Source organism: Heterocephalus glaber, unplaced genomic scaffold, assembly GCF_053883595.1.
Source record: "Heterocephalus glaber isolate CG9 unplaced genomic scaffold, H.glaber_assembly_v1.0 deba00000676, whole genome shotgun sequence".
NCBI classification, from domain to species: domain Eukaryota; kingdom Metazoa; phylum Chordata; class Mammalia; order Rodentia; family Bathyergidae; genus Heterocephalus; species Heterocephalus glaber.
Genome location: NW_028258156.1, coordinates 26272964 through 26296176, shown reverse-complemented (window position 1 = coordinate 26296176; position 23213 = coordinate 26272964). Strand labels below are relative to the sequence as shown.

At 46.6% G+C, this 23213-nt stretch overlaps 1 protein-coding gene and 1 pseudogene across 3 annotated transcripts in view; both read right to left on the bottom strand.

The window, feature by feature from the left end:
* The window catches only part of Rsbn1l (round spermatid basic protein 1 like), an 85770-nt gene extending 64203 nt beyond the window's left edge, over positions 1 to 21567 (bottom strand). Inside the window, exon 1 of one of the 2 annotated variants that reach the window (XM_087206728.1) lies at positions 21545 to 21567. In XM_087206728.1, the coding sequence (XP_087062854.1) occupies positions 21545 to 21551 (7 nt within the window). In that variant the 5' untranslated portion in view covers positions 21552 to 21567. Of the gene's footprint in view, positions 1 to 15950; positions 16468 to 21544 lie in introns of those variants that run through there. The other variant, XM_004839829.4, reaches the window with a different exon arrangement.
* On the bottom strand, positions 1278 to 15902 carry LOC147829306 (DCN1-like protein 1 pseudogene; annotated as a pseudogene). The gene has a single exon (XR_015449409.1). The product of XR_015449409.1 is annotated as a DCN1-like protein 1 pseudogene (transcript).
* Positions 21568 to 23213: the final 1646 nt, after the last annotated feature.

The following is a 23213-nucleotide window of genomic DNA, read 5'->3' as shown; positions in this document are numbered from 1 at the left end:
AGAGGGCTACGGCTGTAGCTCAGATCAAAGGCCCTAGGTTCAATCCCTAGTACCAAGGAATGAAAAGAAATATGCATACACACATATATTATCAGGTTCAGTAGCTTTTAAGAAAATGATGGAAATCCTGTATTATACTCTGACTCATTAAACCACAGACTTCAGCATGAAGAAAGTTCTTTGAGAAGGTTCATTCCATTCTTCAGCGGAAATGTCGTAAGTCTACCCTGGAGGTCGGTAAGCGGGGTTGGCAGACACTGTCAGCCACAGTCCATGGTCAACGCAGAGCCTCAAGCAGGTTCCCACTGTCAGGGCGGCAGCCACAAGTCCTGCGCGCAATAATGACGCCATGAGGTCAGCCTGTGCCAGCACGGCCAGTGCCCCATCCCGTCCCACATCCCCCTGGGAAGAGATCGGAGAACAGGCAGGGAACAGAAGAAAAAGAAATGCACGGAATTTAAATGGGAAGGTAGAGTTGTGAAATGGTGAAGACATACGCAGAGAAGTGGAACACGTAGGACATGGGAAGGTCCAGTAAAAAGGAAGGAGGGCCGGGCCAACGGTGACCAGAGTGATTCACCCCAGCCCAGCAAGGATACGAAACCCAGTGGTTTCCCAGCCGGCCCCCCTTGGACCTCTCTCCACCCAGCACTGCGGACTGTTTGCCTCCCAACTTCTCTCCACTCCCAGTTCAGCAGTGGTGTCCTGACCTGGTCTCTGCTGCCTCACTCTCAGGGCCCTGTCACCCTGCACAATCTGTCTCAGGCAGGCTTCCCTCTACCTACACTTCCTATCTAACCATCTAACACATCCCAGTGGTAAACTGTAACCCCAGGCAAAAGAAACGCTAAAGTACATAATCTCCCAATCCAATCTCTCTGCCACACTCCGCACCTGCATCTTCATAAAATATACTTAACACCACAATTATCTTTTTCTTTTGGAGCCAAGGTCTGGCTAAGTTGCCCAGGCTGGCCTTGAACTTAAGGTCCCCCTGCCTCAGCCTCCTAAGTAGATTGGATTACAGACCCATACCCTACTTACATTTGGCTCAAAATTATCATCTAACATAAAAGAAGTTCAAGCTCTTCTTCAATTCCTTATTTATGTTCCTGGCACAACATCCTCCAACATTCAAATACAAAAACTCTCAGTAACTTTAAAACCTTCTTCTGTTTTCCCCTGACATTAAACCATGTGACCTGTTCAAGCATTTGCTGTTTAAGTATTTCCATCCTCCTTTCCTTTTCCATAATCACCACAATAATGAATATTCATTATCTTTTTTTTTGGTACCGGGGATCGAACTCAGGTCCTTGTGCTTGCAAGGCAGGCAGTGGAACCACTGAGCTAAATCCCCGGCCCAATATTCATTATCTTTTGAAAGGGGTCCCCCTATCTCTAGTTCTCCCTTCCTGGGATCCACTAATCGCAGAGTAGTCAAAACCTTTCCTTAACATACAAAGAAAGTGAGCAACACTAAGGAGTCTATTTCACATTACAGCTGGCTACCTCTTGACTTCAATCACAAGTTCTATAAAAACAAGAAACAGTCTGCTCTTTGCATTCCCACCTTACCTCCCCAGGGCCAAGCCCCAGTAGGCAATAAACAATCCATAGGAGAAAGAAGGAGAGAGGACAAATTAGAGAGAAATGATGTAAAATAAGAAAGTAGATGCTTTTATAAGACGCAGAAACAAACAGGATGTAGCGGAGGTACGACAAGAAGAGACATAACACTGGAGTGGGGAAGCTGCCAGAAAAGCCCCCACATGATTATTTTTCATAGGAAACAACTTAGAGATCTCATCTCTTCCCCTCATTTTACACAGGAAAGGGGTAAGGCCCCAAATGATTTTCCAGAGACAGAGACTGAAAGCATCAAAATGAGGACAACTAACCAGGATTCTAATTTAGAAATGAAAACCAAGAAATACACCAAAACGTCTATGAATCACGCACTTTACATACTCAGCTAGTATCAGACTCTAATGTTTAACCTGCAAACACAGGCTGTAGGCGTAGTGCAGTTGAACCCTCCCGCCCTCTGCCCCATGGGATTCTGTTACACAGTAAGAGGAGGAAGAACGCAGAAAAGGTTTCCAGAAGAAAAACCATCCCTTCTCGGTCAGGGATGGGGAGGTTGGACAGGCTTGAGGCTCCTTGCACTCTGGAGCTGTCTGCTCAGCCTCTGAGAAGTTCTCAAGGTGTGCATCCTCAGAGACATGGCTGAAACTGACCCTTTGCAGACCCTGAGAGGCAGATGTCTGCAGAGCCAGGCAGCTGGACGGGGGAGAAGCGACGGTTCTGCTGCTGTGGGGCAGTCAGGGCCACACTGGTCTGCAGATGGCTTCCTTCCTCATGTGCCTTCACTGTGTTCTGAGGGGTGTTTTAGGAGGGAGGGGTGTTTGCTTGTTTGTTTTGTTTTGTTTTTGTTCTGTTTCATGGTGGTGGTTCTAGGAAATGAATCAAAGGCCTTCAGAGGGCGCTACACCTCCAGGCAGCCCTTTTTAAATTTTTCATTCTGGGACAGGATCTTGCTAAATTGCTAAAATGCCCAGACTGGGCTCAAACACATCCTGCCTCAGACTCCCAGAGTGCTGGATCTTAGACACCATGCCTGGATGATTCTATTTCTTTATAAAGAGAAAAATGTAGCATAATGACTCATAATAGTAACAACATCCTATTTTTGTACAGTAATCCAAAAGTTTCTGCCTGAAGGTATTATGAGGAAATGGATTCAAATTGTATAAGACTTATTGCCTCTTACTATTCAAGAACAGGCAAGGGCCGAGGATTTAGCTCAGTGGTTCCACCGCCTGCCTCGAAAGCGCAAGGTCCCAAGTTCAATCCCCGGTACCAAAAAAAGAAAAAAAACAAACAGGCAAGTTGATTTGGCTTAAATATTCCATAACAAAATAAGCAACCCAAAAAGCAAGGAAATAAAATTTCAAAAGGAGAGTAGCTTCAGATGGCTTGGATTAAGAAACTAAATGTCATGGAAACAGCTCGGGACTGAAGTCAGACATTAAACTCAAGCTCCAGCCCTTCCAATAAGCAGTTGACGCACAGTAAGGTACTCAGGCGAGCTTTGCCTCAGGATTTGTGTCTTCTACATTTCCGAGGGAGTAAGGGGACACGAGGAGATTGAAACTAGACCCTTCATACTTATTTACATCCTACCCCTTTTTTCCTTTCCTTTCCTTTTCTTTTTTTTTTTTGAGGCAGGGTCTCACTAAATTCTTAAATTGCCCAGGTTGGGCTCAAACTTGCAATATTCCTGCTTCAGCCTCCCAGGCTGCTGGATTACAGGTATGCATCACCACACCTGGATAAATTTTCTGAGGATTAAAGCCAGCATAGATACTCAATATCTAATTACAGGCACCTGACAAACACAGCTATTATAAGATATAAAGAGTAAATTTTTTTTTTTGGTACTGGGGATCGAACTCAGGACCTTGAGCTTTCAAGGCAGGCGTGGCACCACTGAGCTAAATCCCTGGCCCAACAGTAGAATTTTATTAGGAAAGTACCCAGCAACATATGTAGTGTGATTAGATAGTCAGAAGAACAAAGATACATAACAGGAAACTTAAAATACATGCACATGCACAGATATCTGAAAGCCAAGCCAGGCATAACAAGATGCAGTGGTCTGGGCTCCTTCTCTTGCTGCATGAAAACTTTCAGATCAGGTTTTCCTTACCAACATACCAGGAAAACTCTGCCTCTAAGGAAGGCATAAAATAACTTCTCCACTCTCCATATCCTGTAAAATTAAGACATGAAGCCAGGGATGTAGCTCGGTGGCACCTGCCTCACAAGCGCAAGGTCCTGAGTTTGATCCCTGGTACCAAATTTTAAAAATAAAAAAATAAAATAATTAAGGTATGAAGTAGTAAGGCCTTGTATATGGTATCTAGATTACAGATTTAATAACTGTCACTGAATCTTAAAGCTGTTATACCAATTGTGACTTTCACATACAATCTGGAGCATTGTAGATCTGCAGATCCATCTTATACACTTATGTATAGTAACGACCTGTGCTGTATAACACAAACAATTACTCATGTAATTCTTTAAGCTAGTGATGCCAAGAGTGGGCATTCGTTCCTGGAGGAGGAGCCACAAATCAGGTAATTGATAACAGCAATCTGAACAAAGGCTACAGAAAAGACCTGGTGGAAGGAAGAAAGATATGAAAGACAGTGGCCAGAAGTGACAAGCTTTGACTACAGGCTGGATGAGAAGGGCAGAAGCCTGGATTCAAGCCTGACCCACGAGACATATGATGACACTGAGATGCGAACACACACAGCGAGACAAATTTGAGGAAGAAGACTCAGAGTTTTGAATATATTAATTTTACAGTTCTATGGAACATCTAATAGGGCTGTGTCAAGGAGACAGTTAAATTCTAGACTAACCTATGATTTCAGAAGTGCTAGCAATGGACACTAGAAACAAAACAATTCCCAAAGAGGGAGAAAGGACAAAGGGCCCCAAAGTAAGCCAAATGCTGAATTAGTAGCAGCAGAGATTAAAAAAAGGGGGAGTGGGTATTAAACTGTTAGGCCAGTTAGGAGTTCATGCTTAATCTTTGCTTCTTAGAGAGCTTTCAAAGCCATGAACTGTTAACATGGTTAGCTGAGGACTAAGAAAGGATCTGAGATTACTCATCCTCAAAGAAGTAACTGCTGCAGTTATGCTGCTGTACAGAATGTGAGCAGGGTCCCTGCCACACAACGCATACCTGGGCGCATACACATTAACTGAACAGAATCCTCTTCAACTGGCAAAAGGAGACGAAAGTGGCAGGCTCTGGACAGCCACCCCATCCAGCCAGCTGCCCAATTCGGCACAAAAGCATCAGTCGCAGCCAGATGGTTCTGTTCCAGGGCACACGCACAGGCCCACTGCTGGCTCCGGACCCTCACACGCCGCACCCCACCTCCAAACGTGCCTCTCTCCCTATCTCTGTTCATCAGAACGCCTCTTCCTCCAAGTCAGCTCACTTACTGGCAAATACCCTCACCCATCAGGCATGGTTCTGGGGGAAGGAAATTTAGGATCAAAATTAGTGCAGTCTGCACAGGAGATAGTTTAGAGCTGGGATCTGAAGTCAGACTATCAAAGCTCTGGAACAAGATTTGCTACTTATTTTCTGTTTACATTTATAAAGAGCTAATATCTAATGAAACTGTAAAGGAGTCATGAAAATTATATAAAACTACATATAAAGTGCTGAGAACGGCTCTCTAAGTGTTAGCTATGGTTATCATTAGTGCTTCTGTCCCCAAGTGGCTCATATCCTACCTCCAGTCACAACCAAGACTCAGAATGCTTGAGAGACTACTAATTCGGATATCTCGCTGTTATTCACGTAAGAAAAATGAGTCATGGCAAATATTTATGAGCTTTAAGTTATAAAATGTATCAATGACTGCTCATGAAACAACCTAGGACATCCCAGATTCCAGCTTTTCAGAATATTCCTTCACATAACAAACCAATACAAGTGGCTCTAACCCATACTATAGCTACACTTGGGTCCTTGCGCTTTCGAGGCAGGCAGCGGAACCACTGAGCTAAACCCCCGGCCTTACAATCCAATTTTGAAATGGGCAAATGATCTGAATGCAAACTTCTCAAAGAAGAAATACAAGTGATCAGTAACTACAGGAAAACTGCTCAATATCATCAGCCATCAGGGAAATGCAAATCACACTACAATGAAGCCCAGTGTAAGGCAGGAGGATCACAAGTACACACCAGCTCAGCCTAGTAGCACGACCATTATCAATAAGCCTGGAGGCACCAGGTTAAATAAAATACGTCAGACACAGAAAGACAAACACTCGTGATCTGTAATATGTGGAAGGTGTAAAAAGTCAACCTAAATGCTGAATCGTGATTACTAGAGGCTGGGAAGGGAGGAGATACAGGGAGGTTGGATAACAGGTACCAAAACATGGTTCCATGGAAGGAGTAAATCCTGGTATGCTTAGCATGTTGTGAGTGAGTAACCCACTAATGCATAAGACCCTGGATTCAACCTCCAGCACAGAAAAAAAGAGATTCATCTATTATATGTTACATGAAGATCAAGGGGTACAGAGCTTAAAGGCTCCAAACATAAATAAATATCATGATTTGATCAGTGCATGCTGTATTCATGTGCTGAAATATCACAGTGGCACCCATTAAGTACACTTAACACATGTTAATCAGATCAACACAATTTGGGGGCTGGGATGTTGTAGCTCAGTGATACAGAATATGCTAGCACGCAGGAGGCCCTGGGTTCCATTCCCAATACCCCCACACACACACCTACAATATATATATATATAATATTTATAATATACATTACATATATCTAAAACTTTTATATTATATACTATGCATGATTATGTATATTATATATTATATATTGTACATTATATTAGTGGCATGCGCCAGAACCACTGAGCTAAATCCCTGGCCCTCAATTGGTTTTTTGGGTTTTTTGTTTTTTTTAATTTTCAGCAAACCTTTGTTTTTTTGGTCCTGGGGATCAAACTCATCAGGACTTAGCGATTGCAAGGCAGGCGGTGAAACCACTAAGTCAAGTCCCCGGGCCCCCCCCCCCTTTTTTTGACTGTGGAATTTTCCGGTGGATTTATTGTACAGACTATGTACATTCTAGAAGGTTCTTTTAGTGCTACACTGTTGTACTTTTTGTCCCAGAAATTTGAGGGCGTGCAAATTCCACAAAGTCATCAATGAGAACAGGCCATGCTCCTTCTTCGTCATAATTAGACATGTCATCTGCAATCACTGCACTGAAGTCTAAAAGAAGATTCCAAGTATCTCTTGGTATTGATCATTTATGATGTTCCAACAAAAATTTATTCCATAAGTCTAAGAATTTAAATCTTCCATTAACCACTAAGTTCCAGTAGGCAATGGCCATTTCTAGATCTAATCCTTTTTGTCCTGGATTCTTTGCAAAGTTAAAAGTAAACTGGTAAAAATCCTTAAATCGTCCTGGTTCTTTCAATTCTTGTTCCATCTTGGGTATTTGAGCCTTTAGCTTTGCTATGCTGTCACATCCTAATTCTGTCATGTCGTCCATGAACTCCTGCCTGGAGAACTCACACTGTGTTGCTGCTCTGAACTTCCATGCAACGATCAAAACACTAATGCTGGCTGGATCAAGTGCCAGGTCATCACAGAATTGCTGTATACCATCTATTCCAATTTTATTTTCATCTTGAGGATCTTTCTATCTATTGTATAGTTGTTCTAACTTCTTCCTGTCCAATGATCCTTTTACACTCTCTCGTATGTACAGTTCAGGATTTTGGAAAAAATTATCTGTTGCAACATCTAACTTCCAGTCATTTTGAGAAAGACAACTTAGTCCAGTTTTTTCACTAGATTGTGTGAAGATCATAAACTGTCGAACTTTATCCTTCTGCCATGACTTCAACTTGTTCATGTTGGTGTCCTCCAGGCCTCGCCCCTCCTCCTCCTCTCACGGGCTCGCCGGGCTCCCACTCACGCGCAGTGCAGGCGCCCCCCACCCCCACCCCCGCGCAGCCCGAGGAGGCTGCCCCAGGCCTTGGGAGGCGGAGGGGGAGGGACAGGGACGGGCGGCAGGCTCGGGGCTCCCCCCTCCCCGCGGCCCCTTATTTTTTTAATCTTCAGATAAGGTCTCAAAAAATTGCCTTGGCTGGGCTCAAACTTGCAGTCCTCCTACCTTAGCCGCCCAGAATGCTGGGACCGCAGGTGTGCAGCACCAACCTGGCCAAAAATTAACTTCTTCATGAAAAATTATTGTATCTTTTTTTCTTCAGACTGATTACTGAGTGTAAGGTAAGGGTCATAAAATAGATACTAAAACAAAACCTACCCTGGTATTACTTAGCTTAATGGAAATCTATATAGATTTATATTAGTTAATAGAGTTCACCGTAGAATAGAAATTATAGGGCCAGGGATTTAGCCCAGTGGTTCTGCCGCCTGCCTCACAAGCGCAAGGTACAGAGTTCAATCCCCGGTACCAAAAAAAAAAAGAATAGAGATTATAATTTCAAATTATAGGCAGGGGATTTAACTCAGTGGTTCCATCGCCTGCCTCGCAAGCGCAAGATCCCGAGTTCAGTCCCCGGTACAAAAAAATCAAATAAAAAATCAAATTATATATAATATTTAACCTACTATATTAGTATATATTTGCTATTTCAAAATCAGTAGGGACTTTTCATTTTGGGCCCATGTTACCAATATTGTAATATATTACCAATTATAACTATACAATTAATCGTTAAATACAAACATTCTTCCAGTAGCTTTCCAAACCTCAACTAAGGGAAATTAGAAATGCAAACAAAGTGTTTTATCATTAAAGTTCTGAACAGCCATGCATTCTGGCACAAATGAATGAATGACTGGAGATGTAGCTCAGTGTGAAGGCCCTGGATTCAGTCCCTACCCCTCCCCTAGAAACAATTCTGCATACCTATAAACTCACAGTATTTACTTTTGTACCCTAAATCAAAAGAGATGATCAAGGCCTGGGATTTAGTTCAGTGGTTCTGCTGCCTGCCTCGCAAGGGCAAAGCCCCAAGTTTGAAATCCGGTACCAAAAAACCCCGAGATGATCAATTCCCTCACCCCAAGGCATTTGCACTGCACTACATCCCCATCCTCTTTTTATTTCATGAAGTTACCTAGGCTGGGCTTGAACTTGCAGTCCTCCTGCTTCAGCCTCCCAAAATGCTGTGATTGCAGGTGTACACCATTTACAGACTGTCAAATTTTATTCTGGATCCAAGAGTAGCAATTTATTCTGCTCCCCAAAACTGGGTGTTCTACTGCCTATTCCCCCAAAATAAGTCTTTGTAGATTCAGAAATAATTTTAAATATACCAATAAAATGCGCTGGGGTCATCAACTGATGCAAAGGCCAACTGAGAAAGTAGATACTCAGGAAACATCAACCCACAGATTACTAGCCAAACGCAAACAGGAAAATGAGCCTTACAACAAAGACCTAGTAGTCACTTTAACCAAGTGATCAAATTTAGCATCATTAATAATGCGACAACCTGAATATCATATGCCTCCCAAGGAGATACAATATGAAACACAAAATAAGGGACTTAGGAAACATTTTACCCGAACTGTTCAGTTTGAATTTAATCAAGTCTTTATACTTAACTTTCAGTTTACAAGAAATACAAAGGATAAAGAAAAATATTATAATGAAACAATTATTTTTAAATTACAAATATAGCAAAACCTGTAATAAGCAGATATACTGAACGAGTTTCTTCAAAACATCAATGTCAAGGCCAGGTGTAGTAGCACATCCGTGTAATCCCAGCTATTCGGGAGGCTGAAGCAGGAGGACTGCAAATTCAAAGACAGCCTGGGCAACTTAGCAAGATCCTATACCAAAATAAAAAAAAGAGCTGGGGATGTACCTCAGTGCTCCCTGAGTTCAATCGCCAGTACCAAAAAAAAAAAGGTCAATGTCATATAAAAAACTATAGATATTTCTAGATTGAAATAGTGTGTTTGGGAAACAAATGGAGAATTGGAAGAATGTGTTTACAGCCTGGCTATATGATTAAATTTTTAAGTGGTTTAATGTTATTCTGGTTATGTAAGAAGATGCCCTTATGTTGGGGTAATGATGACTGAAATATCTAAGAATGAAGTGTTATAAAGTCTACAATTTACTTTCAAATGATTCAGTGCATAAATATGATAAAGTATTAAAAGTAGTGAATGTAGGAAGGAAATCTATACAGGATCATTGCATTATTCTTTCAACTTTTCTATGTGCCTTAAAATTTAATAGAAAGTTACAAAAAAAGTACCTTGCAAATTGTTTGAAAGTTTATCTTCACTTTCTTTTTCCAGTTTATTAGTCTAAAGTGGAAAAGTTAAGTTAGTCTCAGAACCTGGCAGAGATGGAGTTGACCCAAATTCTTTACACTTTAGCCTTGGACCTCTGAGGAAGCTACAACAAACTTAAAAGAGTTTTAATCTAAAAATATTGCAATAGGGGCCAGGGATTTAACTAACTCAGGGGTTCTGCTGAGTGCCTCGCAAGCACAAGATCCCAAGTTCGATCCCCAGTACTGGGGAAAAATAAATAAAAAATAAAAATACTGCGATAATAACATGGCACATGGTAATCACTCAAGTGCCTTCTCCTCTCCACGTCCAGTACTGTATTTCCTAGGCTAGTGCGGCTGAATGTACACTGACTTCAAAAGCACCTGCCTTGACCTGTTATGGGCTGGCTTATGGGTTTCTTTTGGTGCTTACTTAGGTTACTTTTTCAATATTAAATGGGCACTATTGGTGGGAACATAAAATGGTGTCACCACGATGGAAGATAGCTATAAGAAACTGTAAGGCAGTTCCTCAACAAATTAAATCTGGTGGGCTGGGGATTTAGCTCAGTGGTTTTGTCACCTGCTGCGCAAGCACAAGGACCCAAGTTTGGAGTTTGACACCTGGTACCCAAAAAAAAAAACACGAACAAATTAAAACTGGAGGGCCGGGAATTTAGCTCAGTGGCACTGCGCCTGCCTCACAAGCACAAGGTCCTGAGTTAGATCCCCATACCAATAAATAAATAAATACATAATCAAAACAAAACTGGAACTAGCATCTGGGCACAGGTCCAGAATGTAAGTGAGAGCTCAGTCGTCAGCCCCTATCCTCCCAGCAGCACTCTTCACAACAGCCAAAGGGAGAAGCAATCTGGTGGCCACCAAGGAATGAATGAAGAAAACGCAGTCTGTACATACAATGCAGCACTATTCAGTTTTCAAAAAGGAAAGTCCACGGGCTGCGGGTGTAGCTCACTGGAAGAGCAGTGTGCGTGAGGCCCCAGGGTTCAATTCCCAGTATCCCCACCAACCGCAAAAAGAGAATCGTGACTCATAATACAGCACGCTGAACCTCAAATACTATTGTGCTAAGTGGAACAGGCCAGTCAGAAAAGGACAAACACTTTATGGCTCCACTCTTATCGCACAGGAGAGTGGAGAGCAGTCGAGCACGGGGGAGGGAGGGTGGGGCGTTCCTCTTTCATGAGCACAGATTTCAGTTGGGGAAGCAGAGAAGTTGTGCGGTGGATGTGGGATGCTCCTCAACAGCGTGCCTGTCCTGAGTGCCACACACTGGGCATTTAAAACAGCGTAAACGGTGGGCTTTCTGTGTGAGAGCAAACTCTGCCCGTCCCCCTGACCGAGCAGAGGGGATGCAGACAGCTGGGCCATCAGTCCCGGAAGCTCAGGGCGCAGGCTGCCCCCCAGCGTGGACAAATGTCATTCAGGACAGGCGTCCCTCAGTGAGGGGCTGCCCTGGCCACAACTGGCAGCCCGCTCCGCTGCCCTCAGATGCATACACCTGGCTTCTCAGGCCTGCAGTTCTGACCAGGGAGAGCAGCTTTCCTGAGCAGACAGCAGGTGGCACAGCTGCGGCTCCACTTTGGGAAGCAACCCTGCTGACTCTCCGAGGGGTCTGAAACTATTCTACTCGGTCACCTTCTCTGAAGAGCACTGATGCATTCTGTTGGGCGTATGTTACTGTAATTATTTTTATGTTACTGTAATTTTAAAGACAGTTTTTTAAAAAGTTAACCTCGCCTGGCATGCCAGTGAGCCCAGCTCAAGGGCATCCGCAGAGCAAAGGGAGAAGCAAAACTTGGGTGAAAATAGGGAGACCAGGTGAGAACTCACAGGGAGAGGTGGGATGGCCGTGCTGAGCAAGGTCAGACCCTGCAAAGTCCCATGTTCCGTGAAGCCTCACAGAAACGAGACCACAAGGGGGTCCTAATCCTACAGGACCAGCATCTGGTAAGAGGAAGAGAGAGCAAGCTCCACAAGCAGGTGCCCAGGAAAGGCCTTGAGACCTGGGCCAGGCCAGGCCCTGCACTGGGAGAAGATACAGTTCTGCTGCTCAGGCACCTCGATTTATAGGGTTTTGTTACAGCAGCTGGACTGAGGCAGTCCTCCCTCCATTCCCCTCCTACACAGACAGAAAATTGACACTTTATCCGAAGAAACTGAAAGCTTTCTTACCACCACCCACGGAAAAGAACTGCAGCTAAAAACAGGCGAGTGGTCCCTCAGCCACCAGCCCCCTCAGGCAGGCCCATGAGGTTTCGTCAGTTCTGATAACTTTCTCCTAACTACAGGAAAACTGGCAAAAGCACAGATCTAGAGAGAGCCTCAACTAAGAGGAAACCAAAACAAACAGAAATAAAGTTAGCAGAACCAAAAACAAAATACGGAAAATAGAACATTTCAAAGAAACTGTAATTAACATCCATCCTTCAAAAGATAGATGTGGAACCCATGAAAAATGGACAAAGTACTGAAATGAAGGAAAACACAAGAGCTCCTTAAAAAAAAATTAAGCTGAAATTCTCAAATCCAAGGAAAAGACTGAAATTTCCCAGATAGTAGAGCAGACAACTTGTTAAAACAAGATCAGACTTCTCCACATCAACACTGAAAGCCAGGTGGTACTGGAACGCCACACTCGGATGAGTGAGGAAAGCAGTTTCCAATATGGAACTCTCTCAACAGCTGTGAAGTCAAAGGTGAGGGTAAAACTAAAATCAAAATGTGCCTTGTCTCGGCCCACTTCACAGTGCTACTAGCAGAGAAAACCGCATGAGGGACTAAACCAAAAGGAAGCCGGGGCACCCAGAGAAAGGAATTCAACAGAAGTGAAATTTCCAGACCATCAGTTGGCTAGGGAAAGTCCCAAGGTGACAGCTGTGGAGCAGCCTAAGCTTATCTGACAGCTAAGCTTATCTGACAGATCTGCCCAGGCAGAAAATTGTACCAAGGAGCATTTTATGGAGCTGCTCGAGGGCACAGAGAGACTGCCGAGAGAAGTAGGCAGATGAAACACGGAGGTGTGAGATCCAAAGCGAACACAAAAACCTGACATCATAGTCAGCTATTTCTTCAGCAGCGACAAATGCTGGGCCAGATAATGAAAACTGAATTTGACCTAAAACTGTGAACATTATAAAGATGGAGGAAAACGAAGCTAACAAATCCCCAAGCAGCCATTCCTTCAAAATCACTGACGTTTACATATCTCAAATTATTCAGCCCTAAGAAAAGCTTCTATTTTCATTAAGTCCTGTAACTATACTTTCAAGGGAAAAACTCAGTAAAATGGTCTAAGTTTGGTCTTGGAATACTTATTGGGGAAGGAAAAAATAAGTTACTAAGTCCAAAGCAAAACACTACAAAAATTAAAAGATCTAATCAAATTATATTGGTTACTGAAACCACTGGAGGTGCCTAACATCGGATATGTTCAGTTGTTCATCATAAAATAATTCTAAATGTGGGATACTTTCGATGCAGGTCCATTTTCACTTTCTACATTTTTCAACTTAACAATGACCTCTATGGGTATTTCCTGGTTTTAGAATTCTAAAATGTTCTGCACTTCTTCTTTTCATAAAAAGCAAACTATCTTTTACTTGATGCCTCAGACTATCACACAAGTCAGCTGCAGTGCTAAGCTCCCTCGCCTGCTCCCTCCCAGTGGAGATTTCAGGTGGAGACATCAGCCCCATACTTAATCATCCTAGACTGCTGCAATTCTATAATTCTCTCACTCATCCTTCCTAGCTCTCAAATTTACTGTCAATGACCCTTCCTCCATCAGGATTTACCCATCTTTTAATTTGTTATAAAGTCAAAAAAAATAATAATCATGCTTCAGACTCAACATTTACAAAATGCCCTGCCTAGTGGCCTTTTATGTACACGTTTCATCAAATCGGAATATTTTCTGTTAGAATGATAGCCAAAGTAAAAATAAAGCAGTTCTGACTAAGGACTTTTAAAAATGCTAGATAAATAAATATAGGAGTTTAACTGTTTAATGAAATTGGGGGTGGCTAGTTCTTTGGAGGGCTATAATGTTGATTTTGTTTTGTTGAAGGACAGTCTATTTTCCTTGTTTAAATGGCTTACAGCTAACACTGGTTCAGATTATTCAACCAATGCACTATGAATAATTGAAGGGTTGCTGAACTATGTACAGCCAGCCTAGGGCAAAATTAAAAAGAGGCACATACCTGAACAACAGACCCTTGGTCGTCCATGCACAAAGATTTTTACAGAGAAATGAACCTGTGTTTCAAATTAGGATTTGTATATTTGCAATTATTTCTATAATTAAGCTACATGTGTAATCTTGTTTTTTTGGTTTTTTTTTTTTGGTACCGTGGATCAAACTCAGGACCTTGCTCTTGCCAGGCAGGCTGCGGAATCTTGCTATTTTATTCGTTTTGTTTTTTGGTTTTGGTACCAGGGAAAGAACTCGGGACCTTGCACTTGCAAGGCAGGCGTCAGAACCACTGAGCTAAATCTCCGGCCCAGTTGCTATTTTAATATCTCCATTTTTTACTACTCAGTTCAGTTAAACCCAAACTTCAGATGGATATGACTATTTCCCAAGAGAAAAATATCTCCACCATTAAATTACCATCAAGATATTGAAAAGCAATCTTTTTTTTTCTTTGATTCTTTGCTTTTTCTCAATAAAAGCGCCCTTCTGTCAAAACAACAACCTTACAGAAGAAGTAACATCTAGTCGCTCCTTAAGGAAGCCCCATAGGTCACCGGTAGATGTCCTCCCCCCATCCAGTGTAAAAACTATCACTGCCTCTCTTGGGCCTAAGCCTAGGGCATGGAGAGGGTTCTAAATTAAGTCAAAAGACCATAAAATTCCTCTTTAACAGTCATTTCACTTTAAAGGTTATTTGTGCACCACGCATTTTAAGTCAGAATTATTAAAAATACGTACTTATTTTCAGACCTTCCTATACAATGCTGTGTCCTCACTTCCTCAGAGAACTTACACAAAGCAAATGCACACTTCACACACCAACAGGACACCGTGCTGCATATGGACACATTTCCAGGCACTTACAACTTAAATTTTACATCTAGCCATTAAAAGCAAATACTTGAAAATACAGGCCACCTACAACCCCTCAGTAAGAGGAGTATAAACTCCAACTCCACAACCCCTTTCTCAGAATCAGCACTCCAGGCCGGAGATCTTTACGTTGCACTTGGCTCAGACCTCAAAGCTTCGCTGTGGGCAAAAAGATTTAAAAAAAAAGTAACACTGTTGCTCCATACTCCAGTGTAGCATCAATTTAATTGTGAGAAATAAATCATTCTAATCCAAACAAGTTCAGTGTAAGCTACCTCTAGATCAGCAATAGCGCTTTATTGCTTTTCTCAAAACAAAAAGACCATTTCACCACACTGTGTAGCAATGTTTACTGACAACGAAGATCATCACAAGCTTTAAGCTCGTGCTCACAGACAGACCTAATTTTCAACGAGTCCGCATGCTGTACTCCTGTCAAATCATTAAGCACCCACGGCTACATGGTCAGATCGCCCATCTTAAAGGAACTGCATGACTAGCCCACACTTAAGACCCAAAGTGTGCACAGGACACTTAAGGATCTGCCTTATTCGGATGCTAAAACATTTTGCAGTCTCTTGATCTGGCCATAAAACGTCAGGGCTCCTGATTTTATCATTTGCTGCAGGAAAAAACGAATATGGCTGGAAATTCTGCAGGGTGGCGCTCCTACGAGTGGCGTCTCCGGGCGCGGGGGCCCGGGCGCTCGGCCGCGCGCTCCCTTGCTTCCCTAACGGGCACGAAGCGCTCGGCCCGGGCAGCTCGGGCGACGCCAGCGCTCTCCACACTCCTTTCTGGGAGATTTCTGGTGTCGAGGCGCCGATCGCGAGTCCTCCGCAGTCCAGACCCTCACCGGGTGGCTTCCGGCCACCCCGTCCCCGCCGCGCCCCCACGCGGGCCCCGCGGCTCCCACCCCCACCCCCTTCCGCTCCCTTCCGGCCAGGCGCACCCACCTCGCGGCGGCGGCCGGCCCTCCCCGTTCTCCGCGCGCGCGGCCCCGCCGAGCCCGTGGCGCCGCCGTTCCCTCGCCCGTTTCTCCTTGGGTCTGCGCGGCGCGGGCCCGGCCGAGGGCGCGGCGGGCAGCAGCGGGCCGGGCACGAGCAGGGAGGCGCCGGCGGGGAGCGGGAAGCAGCTGCGGGCGGCGACGGGCGGCGCGGCGAGGCTCCAGGGCGCGGGGCCGCCGCCGCTCGGAGGCGGAGGGGCCGGCGCCTGCCTGCCGCTCGCGCCGCCGACCCCGTCCCCGTTCACTCGCCGCGGCGCCTTCTTCTCCTCCATCCGGACCTTCTTGGCGGACAGAGAAGTCGGCGGGTCCCGGGAGGAAGACTGCAGCTTGCCGAAGGGCTCCTTCTCCAAGACAGCCGGGGCTGCGGCGGCGCCGCTCAGTGGGCTCGGCGGCTCCGCCATTTTGCGCTCCTGTTGTATTTACTCCGCTCCGCTCCCGGCGCGGGGCGGGGGCGGGGCCACCGGGGCCACCGGCCCGGCCCTGCATTGGGCGAACCGCGTTGAGTGATGCACCCAGAAGCCAATCAGAGACCCTGGCAGACCCGGAGGGGCGGGACTTCAGAGCGGGCCCACTCCGTAGGTCAGAACACGGTGGGGCGCGGCCGCCGCTGGGGTCCGGAGGGGGAGGGTCTGTAGCTGTCGCCCGCGGGAACTCGGGCGCCCTGCTCGGGCTCGGGAAGGACCCGGACCCCAAAATCTGCCCGGCTCGGTATCTACAGTCGCTCGGCTGGGTGAGGCGATCAGACAGTACTGCCGAGATCGAGAACCAGTGCTTGGAGGGCGGTCATCTCCCGCCACGCTGGAACTTTGCGGTCGCTTCCCAAGCCTGACGGTGAGACCCCCGGGCCGAGAGAGGTGCAAAATGGATGCGATCGTTTTCATTATACCTTAAACTCACCGGGAAAACGGATGTGAATAGATGCTTGAAAAGCAAGCAGTTTTAAAGTTGCTGTGTGCTTATAAGGAGAAGTCTGTTTTTGGCTCACGAAGTTTCCTTGTTTCGTCTCCGACGCCCTCGGTGTTGTACATTTTGTGAGCGGTGCTTCGATCTTACTCGGCGAGATGGGTTACAGGACAGTTGCAGCCTTAGCAAGGAGCCTGATTTTAATTTAACTCACCGATCCCTCGTGAGATCAGGGAGTCTAGGAACGAGGTAAAAACAAAAGTGGCCCATTCCGGAGATGCCCACCAGTGAGGGAATTTTAAGACTCATAAGAGGAGCTCTAACTGCCTGTTACTTTCTGGAAACAGTTAAAAGTAACCTTTCAGGACCGGGGATTTAGCTGAGTGGTGCCGCCGCCTGCCTCGAAAGCGAAAGGTCCAGAGTTCTATCCCCGATACCAAAAAAAAAAAAAAAGTAACCTTTCAGAAGGTATCCATTCCTGTAACCTCAGAAAGTTGGAATTATTTGTGTTTCACTTTTCTCTTTATTTTCTTTTAGAATTTTTGGGAGTGGATTTGACATTATTGGTATAGTATTTTATTTTTAAGTGGCTCAGGTTGGTTGGTTTGTTCATTGGTTTTTTTGAGACAGGGTCTTGGTATGTAGCCCGGGCTGACCATCAATCCTCCTGCCTCAGGCTCCCAAGTGCTTGGATTACAGGTGTCCCACTACGCCTGGCTCGGGTTTTTTAAAGTAATAAAATTTAAAATTCTTTCATATCTAGCAGTAGAAAGTTGATCGTTGGACTTGACCGGCAGCAAATGTCCTCGTGCATAACAGCACTGGTGGGAGGGGCAGAGAGGTAAGGCTCGAATCCTGTCCCACTGACCCTCAGGACCTCCTTAAGGCTGCTTCACTGTCCAGACATCTGTTTTCTCATCTGCTAAATGAGTAAATTGGATCACATGATCCTTAAGGTCCTTTCTGTACTCTAAACTTCTGCCATATTCAAGCAGTCTTTCAAAATCACACTGAAACCATTATAAATACATAACAGAATAGCTCACTTTTTGACCCTCCTGATCCAGAAAAGTGCCTTTCGCATTCATTAATGCTGGGCCAGGAAACAAATACCACTCATTCATCTCCCACACAGATTTCCATGAAAATCTGACTTCCGTGGTACTAAGGACTGAGCCCTGGGCCTTCCCACAGAGCTGCATCCCCAGCCCTTGCATTATTGTTTTGAGACAGACTCAATCACCCAGGCTGCACTCAAACTTAGGATCCTCCTGACTCAGCCCTCCAGAGTGCTGGGATTACAGGCATGTGCCACCACCCCTGGCCCAATTTGACTTCTTATAAACACTGCAGAGCCTACCATGGTGGCACACACCTATAATTCCAGCGACTTAGGAGGGGCCAAAGCAGGAGGATCACAAGGTTGAGGCCACCCTGAGCAACACAGACCTGACTCGAGTTACGGGGGGGGGGGGGGGGGGCAGCTAAAGTATAATCTCATCTGTGTGAACCTGTTACTCCTTACACTGTAATACACTGTAGCACACACTAAACTGGCAGAACCTGAGCAAGAGTGTGGCCGCAGAGGCTCATGTACCACCTGCCCAAATATTTAAAAGTTATAAATCAGCTGGGTGCAGTGCTGTACCCCTGTAACCCCAGCACTCTGGACAGCTGAGGCTGGAGGGTCCCAAGTTCAAGTCTAACCTGGGCAAGTTAGTGAGATCTTGTCTCCGATTTTTAAAAAAAGGGGGGTCCAGATGTAGCTCTGCGTTCAGTCCCCAGTACCTCACACACACACACACACACACACACACACAAACACACACACAGTTACAAATCACGGTAACAGACCTTCTGTACAGCATTCTGTTCTGCCTTGATGGACCCACTTGCTAATGATCTGGAGCCAGGTTCCGATTCTCCCAGACTCCTCAGCTTGCCAGGCCCATCCCACGCTCTTCCCGTCCTGAGCCCTGAGCTACGGCAGACAGGCCCCTGTCAGGACTCAGCGTGCGTGGCCCCCGCGTGGCCCCCGCCTCTCCAGCCTGCGCGGTGCCATCGTGCAGAGCGGTCGCTTCTGGCTGCTCAGCCCGGGCCCTGTGACTGGAAGCACAGCCTCCTCTGCCTGCACTGCTGGGTCCCAGTTTCTTTCCTTCTCCCTCAGTTTGTGCTTTCCCCTGGTTGGTGTTGATTCGCTGAGCACGTCGCCTGCCCTTCACAGCTACCACCCCCCAAGGGATGGCGAACCTTTGACAGCTGTCAGTACAACAGCTGCCGCGGTGCACATGCTGTAGGTTCGTCACCCCGTCCGCATCCTCCGCTGATCCATGGAATCTGAGCCCTGGCTGCCCGCTGAGAGCAGACGGCGTCTTCCTCTCTCTATCTCTCTCCCTGTCTCTCTCTCTTTTTCTTCCTTTCTCTCTTTGTTTTTGTTTTGTTTATTTGGTTTGGTTTTTAGTTTTGTTTTTTGAGATAGAGTCTAGGTAGCCCAGGCTGGCCTCAAACTTGCAATCCTCCTGCCTCAGCCTCCTAAGTGCTGCCAGGATTACAGTGCTACCACACATGGCACAAACTACAGTGTATTGTTTTGTTTTGAATCCTGGGGTTTGAACCCAAGGCCTTTCCACTGAGCTACATCCCCAGCCCCTTTAAAAAGTTTTTTGTTTTATATTTCTGAGGCAGGGGTCTTGGTAAGTCACTAAGTTGCCTAGGCTGGGCTCGCACCCTGACCCAGGCCTCTCTCCCAAGTCCTGCGTGACACTGCTCACCTCAGGTCTGCACCCCCCTCTCCCCAGCCTGTGCCCTCATCACTCAGCTGCCCCAGGCGCCTTCCCTGACTGTTCCTCCCCGCCAAACATTCAGTCAGCAAACTTCTCAGTTTCTCTTCTCCGTCTGCACTCTGGCTTCCTGCCTCCAGCCTCAAGTTGGTGGGTTTTGTGTCTACTGTGCGTCTTCTCGGCTCTCCTCATGCTGCCCCATCTCTGAGTCTGAAATGGGGCCTGACCTGCTCCTGTCCCTCCAGGAGCGCTGTGCACACGCTGCCGCCTGGGCCTGCTCTCTGGCAGCTTCCCTCTGTCCTCATCTCTTCCGAGCTCGTGAGCCTTCAGTTTCTTCTGGCAAGGTTCTGCTTCTCCCGCAAGGCCGGCCAAGGCCTCTCCCTGGGCTGCGGAGTCAGCGCACTGGCTCCTCGCAAGTCTGTGTCTCTGTTCTGCCGGGGCGTCGGGCAGGTGCCTCTGCTCCCAGGAGCACTGTGCTGTTCCTGTCCCTGTGCTCAGCATCTGGGGCAGCTCAGCGCTCAACTGATGGTAAGTTTTAGAGACCAGAACTTGTTTCCTCCCCAGTTCTGGAGGCTGGGACGACAAGGTACAGGCACTGTGGGCTTCAGCTATCTGGTGAGAGCTATGTGGCCTGTAGGGGGGCGCCGCGTCCACCACGGGGAAGTGGACAGGGGCCGCACTGCTGGTGTAACCCACCAAAGCAGTGGGTTAAAGAAAGGAAACGAGCTGTCTGGACGCTAGGTAATAGGAAGTGGTGAGCACAAAGGGAAGCTGGCTATGCAGATATTCCTGTTTGTATCTGGGCGACATCCCAGGAAGCGCAACATAAATTGAAAATACAGTGTGCTGGGGTGCACTTAACACACCTAACCGCCAAACAGCACGGCCAGCAGCCTGTGGCTTGGCTGTCGGTCGCTTCTCCTCGCGATGCCCAAGGTCTCCAGAGAAGGAGACAGCTCCAGCCCAGGGGGAGAGCGCAACTCACGTCCTGACGCACCCACGTCCCGCTCACACGCCATGGCGTCTACAGGTTACAAATTACAATCTGCTCCTCGAGTGGAGATAAAACTGCCCTGCGTGCCAGGGAGAAGCTTCCTGAGAAACTCTGTGAGCCGGGGAAAGGGCTGAGTCAGCTCCGAGGCACCATCTGCCAGGCTCGCCCCTCGGTCTGTGTCAGTGACTGGCCCTGCCCTTGCTGAGGCGGGAACAGACGACGCCAAGCCCGCAGACCGGGCCTCCAGGCGCTGCAGTCTCCCGGGGGCAGCACTCGGAGCCGCCTGCAGTCCGGTTTCTCTAACTGTCCGTGCTCCTGAGCGGAACCGAGTTTTCATTCTGCGAGTGTGTAGCTCTCCGGCCTGCGCCCCGTTCCTGACGCCCTTGAAGGAAGAAAGGAAGTCTCTCTAGGGCCCCTGTACAGTACTTTACCCAACCATATACTAACCTCAGGCATATTTCTTCTACCTTTATTTTTTTACTATTGCTTCTACTTTTATGATACGGATATCTCAAAGGCTACCTCCACCATAACAGTCTGTTCATCTTTATGTATCTTTCTTATTTAAAGCAATCACTTGCCAGTTGTCCTGGCTGCCCAGGCTGGGCTCGAACTTGTGACCCTCCTGTCTCAGCCTCCCAGAGTGCCAGTATTATAGGCATGCACCACCACTCCTGGCGTAGTTCTGTGTTTTCAAAAAACTGAGCTTTTCAACTTTCACGCTTTCATTTTGACCACACTCTCAGTAGAGTCCTAGAGAGGGCAGCAGGTTACATTAGGGTTCAGGACAATGCTCTGTGCACGTGGACCACTCCTCAGATGTTTAGTGCACCAGCATCCAATCCTTTGAAAATTCACACAACTCACAGTGCATTCTATGACTCTTTTCCAAGGGTGCAGTAGTAGCTCTAGGTGAATACTCCCTCCGTCCAAACCTCACCTGTTGAAAAGAAGATTGAAATTAACTACAGAAAAGGAAACCTACACTTTAAGCCTTTATACTGACAAATAAGATCCTGCAAAGTATGGTGTCTTGGTTTCCATGTGTGACAAGAGAACATGTTGGACCATAGATTTTTTTTTTTTTGGTACTTGGGATCGAACTCGGGACCTTTCGTTTGCAAGGCAGGCGCTGAAACCACTGAGCTAAATCCCCGGCCCTGGACCATAGATTTAGCATTAATTTTTTCAGCATCCACCAACACTGAGCTTCGAAAATGACTATGCAAATCCTTTCCTGCATACCAATTATAGTCATTAGTAAGTTTAGGAAGTAAAACTCTCATTACAAGAGTTGAGGGAAACTACTAGAACTATACTACTAGTAGAAGTATTACATAAAATAGCTCTGGAGGGAGAAGTAAGAACTAATAACTGAGATGTGTTACACACACATCACAACTCCTCATGATGAATGTAATCTTTACTGCAAACATGTACTAATAAAAAATAAAATTTTAAAAGTGGATTTTTTTTTTTTTAAAGAAAAAAGCAATTATTGCCAGGCATGGTGGCAATCCTAACTACTGAGACAGAAAGACTGCAAGTTCAAGGGCAGCCTCAGCAACTAAAGCAAGATCCTATCAAAATAAATCAGTAACAAGTCCTGGGGGTGTAATTTCAGGTTCCCTGGATTCAACCCCTACTACGGCAGAAAAAAAGCGGGGGGAGCAAATATTAAGAGATTGAGTAACAGGAAAAAGTTTAAGTAGCCAAGTAATGTTTGTTTAGTAATATAGTATCCAAAACTAACATTCTAAATGAAGGGTGAGTGTGGCAGCCCTGGGGAGAATGGTCAAATCTGCCTGCCGATGTCACTGCCTTGGGGTGAGGAGCGAGCCCTGTGGCGTCAGATCCTGCAGCCCACAGTCTCGGGCATCAGTGAGCCGCAGAGGCCCTCAGCTGTCCACCCAGGGCTGCTTCTGTTCCCTCAGGGTCTCAAACAGGCCTCGCCTCACCACAGTTTCCGTGTTCAAGACTCCGGGTTTGTATCTCTCAGCCTGACTGAGGCAGGGTAGAAGCAAAAAGAGATGGGGTAGGAAAAGGACAGGGAAACCCCAACTTCAAGCTGTACTGTTCCAAGACTGGGCCTGCGGCCGCACACACAACCCCCAGTGACATTAGGCCGAGGCTCAACGGCTCCACCTCCACGGAGGAGGTGAGAAGCTGGAGGCTGCTCCTGAGACAAAGGAGCAGGTTGTGGGGCCCAAAGAGCGCTTCAGTGAGCTGATCCCCAAAGGCCGCTCCCTGCAGAGCGGGCTCTGCCTTCCCACCCTGCGGGGGCTGGGACGCCCCTTCCTCCTCCCGTGGGCCCGGTCCCTAATAAACCCTCCCTGACGGAAGGCGGGGCCCAGTTCCTGACTGCAGCTTCTCTGGGAGCCCGGGACACGACTGCCCTGCCTGTGACCCGAGTGTCAGCTTCTCCCAGGGTCGCCAGTCGGACCCACGGGAGCCCTGCAGCCCCAGCCAGGGCGGTGTCCCTCTTCTGACCCAAGCCCTGGCCGAGGCGCCTGCCAGAGCCTCCCTGCCAGGTGGC